Here is a 10,342-nt window from a genome sequence, read left to right on the forward strand (position 1 = left end):
ATCCTCAGGGATATGGAGAGGATCCAAGGGCCAGAGCCCCTCTGGAGCCAGGCTGGGAGAGCTGGGGGTGCTCAGCTGGAGAGGAGAAGCTCCAGGGAGAGCTCAGAACCCCTTGCAGGGCCTAAAGGGGCTCCAGGAGAGCTGCAGAGGGACTGGGGACAAGGGCTGGAGGGACAGGACACAGGGAATGGCTTCATATTGGAAAAGGGGAATTTGGGTGGGATATCGGGAAGGAATTCCTCCCTGTGAGGGTGGGGAGGGGCGGGGCTGGAATTCCCAGAGCAGCTGTGGCTGCCCCTGGATCCATGGAAGTGTCCACGGCCAGGCTGGAGCACCCTGGGACACTGGAAGCTGTCCCTGCCCATGGCAGGAGTGGCACCAGATGAGCTTTACTATCCCTTCCATCCCAAACCACTCCAGGATTCCCTGACATTCCTGGAGATCCTCGTGGATCTCTTTTCCCAGGCTCCCCCTTCCCCGTGGCAAACCCAGCCGCCGAGGAAGGGCTGCAGCAGAGATTTGCCGGGATTTGCGTTCGAGTTCCTCCCCGTTTATCCCTGCAGGGATCCTACAAGTGCGGGGCCTGTAAGCCGGGCTTTGTGGGGGATCAGCTGAGCGGCTGCAGGAGCCAGACGGCGCCGGGGACACGGCGCTGCCCCAACGGCGAGATCAGCCCGTGCCACGAGAAAGCCGAGTGCATCGTGGAGAGGGACGGCTCCCTGTCCTGCCAGGTGCGGGGGGCTGCCCACAGCCAGCCCTGGCACCGGGGGGTGGTCCCACCCTATGGGGATTGGGGTCTGGTCCCACCCTGCTGCAGCTGGGCTCCGGTCCCAGCCCCGCGCCTGGGCTGTGCTCGCTCCGCGTTCCCGCATCCCGCGCTCCTCTCCCCGGGTCTGCCACTGCCCTCTCCTGGAGATCGCCCTTCCCAAACCAGCCCTGCTCGTCCCTGGCACCTGAGCCGCGGCCCCCGCTCCTCCCTGGGCTGCTCCGGCACCTCCGATCCGCTCCCGCTTCTTTGAGGTTTTGGTTTTTCCTGAAGCGCTGCCGGGCACGGAATTCCCTGGAGCTGAGCAGGGAGAATCCATCCAGCAACCTCAGATCCGACTCCTGCTGCCGCCTCTTCACAGCCTCAGCGCCGAGCAGAGAGTTGGATCTGAGCTGTCCAAATTCCAGGAATGTTTCTCCCAGGCGTTTATTTCCCTGTGGGCTTTCACAGCCCCGGATTTGCAGCGTTTTGTGCCGGTCCTCTTGTAAAACCTTGGATTTCGGGGGGCTGTGGCCATCGGGGAGCTGATTTTGTGTCTCTGCTGCCTTCCAGTGCCTCGTGGGGTGGGCAGGGAACGGTTACGTGTGCGGGAAGGACACGGACATCGACGGAATCCCCGACGAGAAGCAGCGCTGCTCCGACAGGAGATGCCGCAAGGTGAGAGCAGCCGGCTCCCGTTCCTCAGGAAATCGGGAACTTCAATCCAGGACAGGATCGGGTGCTGCTGAGACCTCCAGAACTCGGCCTGGGTGACATTCCCGTGTCTCTCCTCGCAGGATAACTGCATGACCGTCCCCAACTCCGGCCAGGAGGATGCGGACAGGGACGGGATCGGAGACGCCTGCGACGACGATGCAGACGGAGACGGGATCCCGAACGCTGAGGTTCGAGTTGTGCTGCCCTTCCCAAAGCAGCAGTGGGAATTCAGAGGTCCCAGTGGGAATTCAGAGGCTCCAGTGGGAATTCAGAGGCTCCAGTGGGAATTTAGAGGCCTTGGTCTGGATGCTCTGAGGATCTAAAACCAGGCAGAGAAACATCTGGGCTCACAAGGGCTGGGAATTGGGGAGCCTGTCCTCAGTGAGGCCTGGCTGGGGACGCCCTGAGGAGGTGCTGGTGTCCCCAGCCCGTGTCCCTGTCCCTCTGCAGGACAACTGCGTGTACACGAGGAACACGGACCAGCGCAACGCCGACAAGGACAACTTTGGGGACGCGTGTGACAACTGCCGGCAGGTGAAGAACAACGACCAGAAGGACATCGATGGCGACGGGAAGGGCGACGAGTGTGACGATGACATGGATGGGGACGGTGAGAGCCGAGATCCAGACACGTTCCAGACTGATTCCTGCTGGGATCAGGCACAGCTCAGTTCCTGGGGTGACAGACTGGGCAGTCCCCGTGTCCTGGAGCTCAGCTCTGTCACAGGGTGGTGCTCACAACCTTCCATTTATTATCCCTTTTATCGCCCACAATCACACCCAGCCTCATCCTGGCTGCCTGGTGCTGCATTTCAAGGGAGACATTTGGGAATATCCAAGCTGCCAGCAGCTCCTGGCTTGAGGCTGGGGGTGTCAGGGCTGTCCTCTGGGGTGGACACAAACCTGGCTGGCTTTGGAAACTGAGCTGGTCACGATTTGCACAAAAGCTGCTCGCAGCAGCCAGGAATCCCCACTGCTGCTGGCCCCAGCCACGGGGAGTTACTGACAGAGAATTCCCAGCGCATCCAGGGCTGTTTGGGTACGGATGGGTCCTGCCAAGCTGCTCCAGCCTGGCCTGGGACACTTCCAGGGCCGGGGCAGCCACAGCTTTCTTGGGAACCTCATGTTCCCTGTGCTGCTCCTGGTGACACCCCATGTGGGACAGCCCAGGGCTGGTTCCACCCCTGCTCAGGGGGAGCTCAACAAACACCATCCCCAAATCCTGAAATTGCTGCTTTATCTGTGAATTCTGGGTTTTTGTGGACCCACTCTGCCCTGTTTTCCAGGGATCAAAAACCCCATGGACAACTGCAGGAGAGTGCCCAACCCTGACCAGAGGGACAGGGACGGGGACGGCGTGGGGGACGCCTGTGACAGCTGCCCCACCCTCAGCAACCCCGACCAGGTACAGAACCCTCCCAGTTTCAGTCCTACAGGGTCATTCCTGTCACCCCAACAGTGCCTGTGTCACCTGCCCAGGTGACAATTCCAGCTGCCACCCTCCTGTGGCACAGAAGGAAATTCCCTCGGGAGCAAACGGCAGCCAGGGAGGAAGTTTGGCACCCTGGGCTCTCCCTTCCTGCCCTGTCCCAGTGCTGGAATTCCTCAGAATCCCCCCAAAAAATCCCACAGAAACTCTCCTGCTGTTGGCAGCTCTGTTCCCTATTCCTGCTCTTGATCTCTGGAAAATTTAAATTATTCTTCCTTTATCTTTCTAGAAAGACACCGACCACGATCTGGTGGGAGATGTCTGTGACACCAACCAGGACAGGTGAGACCTTGCTGTAAAAATTCAAAATTCCATTTTTTTGTATGAAATCCTGGGGATGAAGGGGAAAAAAGGGGCTGTGACAACCTGGCCTGGCCTTATCCCATTAAAAAAGGAAGGTTTAGAGGTGGAATTGTCTTCAGACTTCAAAAAAAGTGACCACTGGAAGTAAGGACCATTCCCAGAGCTGTCCACACATTCCAGCAGGAATATTCCTGACCTTTTCTTGGTGTGACAAATACCTTGAAGGCCGAAATCCCCGACCCTGCTGCTCCTGCCGAGGATCCCAGCCCTTGGGAAGGTTTTCTGTGCTGGTGGCCGTGGGTAACGTGTCCCTGGCCCTGTCTCTGCAGCGACGGGGACGGGCACCAGGATTCCCAGGATAACTGCCCCACAGTGCCCAACAGCTCCCAGCTGGACACGGACAACGACGGGCTGGGGGACGAGTGTGACGACGACGACGACGACGACGGGATCCCGGATCTGAGGCCCCCCGGCCCCGACAACTGCAGGCTGGTCCCCAACCCTGGCCAGGAGGACTCCGATGGTGAGGGATGGATCCGTGTGGGGGCTCCTTGGGGGTTCCTGGGGTCGCTGCGAGCTCTGGAATCTACAGGGATTTGGGTTTCCTCGGGACTGACTCGAGCCAGGCCTGTGGCACTTGCAGATCTCCTCAACCCCAGCATCAGGATCATGTTTGGGATCATGTTTGGGATCATGTTTGGGATCGTGTTTGGGGTCAGGTTCTCTCTTCCAGACGTGTCTGTGGTTTGAGGGGTTTCTCTGCAGCTCCTCGGGGTGTCCCAGCTCTGAGCAGCTCCTGGTGCTGCCCGAGGCTGAGCAAACCCAGAGCAAAGGGCAGGAGCAGCTGCTCCAGGCTCGTTCCTTCTCCTCCTCCTCCTCGTGCCCAGGGGACGGCGTGGGGAACCTGTGTGAGGACGACTTCGACAGGGACATGGTGATCGACAGGATCGATGTCTGCCCCGAGAACGCCGAGGTGACGCTCACCGACTTCAGGGCCTTCCAGACCGTGGTGCTGGACCCCGAGGGGGACGCTCAGATCGACCCCAACTGGATCGTCCTCAACCAGGTAGGGGAGAGCTCCAGCTGGGAACAATCCTGGATGGTTTTTCCTAAAAGACTCCGCAGCCTCCGTGGTTCTGCAGTGCCCAAATCCCAGAGTCGCAGCCCCGGAGCAGCACAAGAGGGAATTTGGTGTGTCTGGAACTGCAGTAATGAGTCACAATTCCTCCTTCCAGGGCATGGAGATTGTCCAGACCATGAACAGCGATCCTGGCCTGGCAGTAGGTGAGGAATTTACCTTTTCCCACTGGAAAATCATCACTTGGCGCAGCTTTGATTGGCCACTGCTTAATGATCCATCCACTGTTCCCTGTAGTCTCAGAGTCCAGATTCCCCTTGGCAAAATCCATCTCCCCAGCTGGAAGAGATCCTATAAATAGATGCAGTCCTGGGTCTGTTTAGTCCTGGAATGCAGAGTCTCTGTTCTCCTGCCCCTGACAGGGTACACAGCCTTTAACGGGGTGGACTTCGAGGGCACCTTCCACGTCAACACGGCCACGGACGACGACTACGCCGGGTTCATATTCGGGTACCAGGACAGCTCCAGCTTCTACGTGGTCATGTGGAAGCAGATGGAGCAGACCTACTGGCAGGCAAACCCCTTCCGGGCAGTGGCAGAGCCTGGAATTCAGCTGAAGGTAAAGGAACTCCGGAGCAGGAATTCCTTGGTGGATTTTTGCCTTGGCAGAAGCAGCTGTAGTGAATCCTTTCTGCACACACTGACCAGGCTCTGCTCTGTCCCAGGCAGTGAAATCCAAAACCGGCCCTGGGGAGTACCTCCGGAATTCCCTGTGGCACACGGGAGACACCACGGACCAGGTGAAGCTGCTCTGGAAAGACCCCCGGAATTCCGGCTGGAAGGACAAGACCTCCTACCGCTGGTTCCTGCAGCACCGGCCCCAGGTCGGCTACATCAGGTGAGGCTCTGCCCTCCCCTGCCCTCACTCCAGGCAGGACAATTCCCACTGGGAAAATCAGCCTCAGGGAATCCCAGAATGGGTTTGGGAGGGAACTCGTCCAGTTCCAACCTTGCCATGGGCAGGGATTCCACTATCCCAGGCTGCTCCAACCTGGCCTTGGACTCTCCCGGGGATGGAGCATCCAGGAGGCCTGGGGAGCTCCTGCTCAGTCCCTGCCCTGTTCCCCTCCAGGGCTCGGTTCTACGAAGGCCCTGAGGTCGTGGCAGACACCGGAGTTGTCCTGGACACGACCATGAGAGGGGGACGCCTCGGGGTCTTCTGCTTCTCCCAGGAGAACATCATCTGGTCCAACCTCCGTTACCGCTGCAACGGTGAGCTTGGCAAAGCAAACATGGAGTTCTTTCCCATTTTCCAGTTGTTCACTTGGACACCTGCACAGCCACGGGAATGGGGCAGCAAACAGGAGCTGAGTCCATTTTCCCTGCTGTTCCTGCTCCTGATCTCTCTTTGCTTTGATCCTCAGACACCATCCCAGAGGACTACGAGACGTTCCGGGTCCAGCAGGACTAATCCCCGTGGAGTGTCCCTCCAGCCCAACCTGCTTCCCAAACCGTGCTCGCTGCTGCTCTGGAATCCTGCCCCAAGAACTGTCAGCACCTCCCACTGCGCCCTCACAGCCTCCAGCTCCTCTTCCCCAACAGCAAATCCCTTAAAACGCTCCTCAAATCCTCTGGGAAGGGCAGAGGTGGAGACAGGGAGTGTGACCAGAAGCCCGAGCTGCTGCAAGCCCCAGCTCGCGGCCGTGCTGGAAGCTCCCTGCAGCAGCTGGGATGGTTGGAGGAAGTTTGGCGTGGATGATTCCCAGGAATCTTTCCCCTACTCCAAGGCTCCTGAGTGTGAATGTTGTTTTCCTTTTCGAGACCTGCTGCAAAGCAAACCCAGCACGAGTCTGAGAAGGACGTGCGGAGCAGCCTCGGTACAAGTTGCTCATTTTAATAAATAAAAAAAGCACTTTAAGGAGAGTATCTTTGTTCTGGAATGTTGGATAATAAACACTTGGAATGTTGGATAATAAATTCTAGATTTCTCCTTGGTCACATGTGTGTCCTTTCCCCTCTTCTGAAGCTTTTCCCTTGCACATGTGGAAGGGAGGAACCCTCCAGGGCTGAGCTCGGTGGGGCTGAGAGAGCCCTAGGCTGCATTGGGAATTTCCTTGGAAGTGCCAATGCAAGGAGGCACCTTTTCCTCAAGAACCTCCCTCTCCCACCCATCTCCTGGGTGAGAGCTCCGCCTGTTCAAGGCCACGTGTAAAACCCTCTCAGCAGGCTCTGAAATTCTCATTTTTTCTTTCAAAATCCACCAACTCCCCCAGAATCCCCACCCCAGGGAGCCCCAAAGCTGAAGTGAAGCAGAGCTGCCACCAAGAGACCTCAGAACTCGGGGAGTGTTTCGGGGACAGTTTAAATTCAGACCTCACCATGTTTTAGAGCAGCTGCAGTTTCCTCTTGAAGAGTCCCCAGTTCAGTTTTCAACCAAAATAATCTGATTTTGCCGTTTCCTTATGGACACTGAACCCCCCCCCAAACCAACAACACATGAAACAGAAAAAGCCGAGCAGCCAGAGGCAAAAACATTTGAATTTTATTCCATTTCCTTTACAAAGAATGCAAAGATACAAAGACAGAAGCATTCACACACAAAAAAAATAAAGGTGGGAAAGGCTGTACACGGAGCTGAGCTGCATTTTCACATCAGGCCTGGCTGCAAACACTTAAAGCCAACGTCAGTTTTCCACTTTACCCAGACAAAAACACAATAAATAAACCTTTGCTGGAGCAGGGACTTTTCCTGCATTTCTGTGCCCCTGCTGCTGCACCAAGCAGGGTTTGTTTGCATAAATCAGTGAAATCACACACAAATTGTCTGAATAGAAAAGGTTTTGCTTGTCCAGAGCAGCATTTTTGAGGCTGAAAATGCATCATTTTGGTTTTTTTCCCCAAGCTCAACACCCTCCACCAGGTCGGGTTCAGCTGCCACTGAGTCAGAGACTCTGCTGGGTTGGGTTGGATAAAATCAAAGCTCCCCTTCAGGAAACACCTTCATTCCCCCTTCCACAGGGAATCCGGTCAGGGATGGGGCTCCCAAAAGGTCAGGAAGAGCTCCAAGTTGTGTCTGATTCCTCCCCAAAACAACCCCCAGAGCCTCCTGCCCTGTTTTGTCTGGGTTTTACGGTGCCCCAGGGCTGTGGATGTGTCCAGGGGATGCTGCCCCACCCCGGCCCCTCCGACTGCGCCGCTGCTCCTGCCAGAACACTCAGGATCCAACAAGGTTTGGTTTAATGAGCCTTAAACCCCCCAAACTTCACCCCACAAACATCACAGAACTCCAATATCCAACATCTCTGCAAGGGCAGAAACGTCACTTCTATCTCCTCATTTAATACCTTAAAAATTGCAAATTTGAGCCAAACTGAACCTTTTCCTCTCACAGGTGACATCAGACAGAAGCCAGGATATTTGGGAAGGGCTTTTCCTGCTGGACACACAGGAGAGATCTGGTTGAATTCCAAAAATTCCCTTTCTACGGCATAATTCAACTCAATTTCTATGAGCAAGTTCAAGCCCGATGATTTTTCCTTCAGAAATTTTACAACTCCAGTGACAGAAACCATTCTTGGGTTTAGAATGGAGACTTTGATCCCTTTTCTTTCCCTAAGCCACAGTGGGGAGGAGCAGGATTGAGGAATCCCTGGGAATGTTCAAGCAGCCACATGGAGCAACCCCAGCTCTGTGTCTGGAATTATGGGCTGGAGGATTCTCCAGTGGCTCACCTGGACCAGGAGGTGACATCAGGGTGGATTCCCCTGGGAGTGTCCCTTGTCCCCTCAGGGGCTGGGACACCGGGCAGGGAAATCAAAGACCCCGAGACAGAACCACCCCATGTCCAACTCCCAGCTCAAAGGTGGCTCCATCCCAACTCACCAGCACACGGAATGAAGGAAAACACCAAAACTTGACCCAAAGGACGTTAAAATCCAACGATTTTAGGCCTGACCCGAAGCCACCAGCACGGCCGGTCCCTCAGAGCTGCCTGTCCCTGTCCCCAAGGCCACCACGGCTCCGGAGCGTTCGGACAACGCTCCCAGGCACGGGGTGGAAGTTCCATCTCCACATGGGGAGAACTTTCCATGGAGGTGGCAGAGCCTGGAACAGCTCCAGGGAGGCCCTGGGGACATCCCAAACCCACCTGGACACGCTCCTGTGTCCCTGCTCCGGGTGGGCAGGGGTTGCACTGGGGGATCTCCAGAGGGCCCTTCCAACCCCAGCTATTCCGGGATCATGGGGTCCTTGGGGTGTCCTGGGATGAGGATCCCTGTGGGTTCCTTCCAACAAGGGATATTCCAGGATTGCAGGGCTGGAATTGTAGGATTCAAACTCAAACCTCTGCTCTTTACTCCCAAGATTAATTCCCACACGGCCCAGCTGCGTTTGGGATTCTCTCCCTTTTTTTCCCCACGCTTTCCCATCCCATCCCTCCACCCCCTGAAGAAAAGAGCCAGCGGATTTTACCCCTTTAGGCCTTTATTTTGATAAAATTGGTCAAGCCCACATAAGGCAACGCACACACGGCTCCGCCCGCCCCCCGCCCGCCCCGACCGCCTCGGAAAATAAATAACACAAACCAAGAGAGGACTCCATGTAGTGTTTGGCTTTGCAGTATAGAAATTCCACACAATGATTTTGTTGTGTTGTTATTTTTTTGTTGTTGTTTTGTTTTGTTGGGTGTTTTTTTTTTTCCTGTTTAAAAAGGTAAAAATGATTTATAATACACAGTCAGAATGTCGTGGTGCCCGCATAGAAAACCGACATGCAATCCATGCCTACACTGCGCCGTATAAATAAGATGCAACTCAAAATACAAAGAACAGGAACACTACAAAGTTTAATTCTAAGAGGGAGGGAGGTTTTTTGGGGTGTTTTTTTTTTGTTGTTTTCCTGGTTGTTTTTTAAAAAGGACAGACACACGTAACAAAGGCTACCTGCGCTTTCACATTGCCATCACAGTGACGGGGGGGCCGTTGCTCCGAGGAATAAACGCGCTGGTTTTGGGGTTTCTCCCGAAAAAAACAGCCAAGGTCGGGATCTACAGGGGGAGGAGGGGCCTTCCTGCTTCCTTCGTGTCCAGAGGGGGTTTCCAGGGTCTTTCCTTAATTGTTGATCCAAGTTTTTAGGACCGAGAGTTCGGTTTTGAGGGAAATTTAAGTGGTTTTGGACATTCTCAGGAGCTGCTTTTAGGTGAACTTGGGGCAGCTTTTGCTCTTGGAATCATGGAACTGAGGTTGGGAAAGAGCCACTGAATCAGGGCTGCAAAAGAATCACTGAATCGAGGTGGGAAAAGAACCTGAATCAAGGCTGGAAAAGAATCACCAAATTAAGGGTGGAAGAGAATTATGGAATCAAGGTTGGAAAGGAAACCAAACCAAGGCTGGAAAAGACCTCCAGGATCATCAAACCCAACCTCCTCTGAGCTGAAGGCTCATCCATGAGCGCTCTTAAAAATGGATTAACCAAAGAATTCATGAAACCTCCGAGGAGGTTGTGGAACACGCAAGGAACGAACAATTCCCGAACCGATTCCGCAGCTGTTTCTGGAAACGTTTTCCCCTCTTGAAAATGAAAATTAAGCCCAGGGGGCAGAGCCCAGCCCGGGCCGAGTGTGGGGGACAGGGGGCACAGGGGGGGCGGCTGGCAAGCGCTCCCTGCCATGCAGAAGCCGTGGGAGCCGGGCCCGGGTCACGCATGCGGCCGGTGCGGAGCCAGCGGGGCGGGAACGCCGAGGGAAAATCTATGTACAGGGAAAAGAGGGAAAAGAGGGAAAAGAGGGAAAAGAGGGAAAAGAGGGAAAAGAGCCTCCCTCCACCCCCCCCACAGCACCAGGGCTGGGTTTGCTTCTGGAAAAAAATCACAGTTTTGGATGCACCGAGGGTTTATTCCTGTTCTTCCCCATTGTATTGGCAAATGCAACAGTCTAGCTTGGGAATTTGGGAATGAATTCGTTATGGATATAAAAACACGGAGGGAGGGGGGGTCACTCAGCAGGGAGGGTGGG

The 10,342-nt window shown here is 55.3% G+C and overlaps 1 protein-coding gene across 3 annotated transcripts in view; it reads left to right on the top strand.

Moving 5' to 3' along the window:
- LOC125317770 (cartilage oligomeric matrix protein) overlaps positions 1-5,930 on the top strand; it is a 32,196-nt gene extending 26,266 nt beyond the window's left edge. For all 3 annotated transcript variants that reach the window (XM_048287844.1, XM_048287846.1, XM_048287845.1), the window contains 13 exons: positions 564-731; positions 1,319-1,423; positions 1,543-1,650; positions 1,913-2,072; positions 2,749-2,867; positions 3,181-3,233; positions 3,584-3,777; positions 4,142-4,320; positions 4,490-4,538; positions 4,755-4,951; positions 5,058-5,230; positions 5,465-5,604; positions 5,757-5,930. In XM_048287844.1, coding sequence (XP_048143801.1) covers positions 564-731; positions 1,319-1,423; positions 1,543-1,650; positions 1,913-2,072; positions 2,749-2,867; positions 3,181-3,233; positions 3,584-3,777; positions 4,142-4,320; positions 4,490-4,538; positions 4,755-4,951; positions 5,058-5,230; positions 5,465-5,604; positions 5,757-5,803 — 1,692 coding nt within the window. In that variant the 3' untranslated portion in view covers positions 5,804-5,930. The remainder of the gene's footprint in view (positions 1-563; positions 732-1,318; positions 1,424-1,542; positions 1,651-1,912; positions 2,073-2,748; positions 2,868-3,180; positions 3,234-3,583; positions 3,778-4,141; positions 4,321-4,489; positions 4,539-4,754; positions 4,952-5,057; positions 5,231-5,464; positions 5,605-5,756) is intronic.
- Positions 5,931-10,342: the final 4,412 nt, after the last annotated feature.

Source organism: Corvus hawaiiensis, chromosome 28, assembly GCF_020740725.1.
Source record: "Corvus hawaiiensis isolate bCorHaw1 chromosome 28, bCorHaw1.pri.cur, whole genome shotgun sequence".
Classification (NCBI taxonomy): domain Eukaryota; kingdom Metazoa; phylum Chordata; class Aves; order Passeriformes; family Corvidae; genus Corvus; species Corvus hawaiiensis.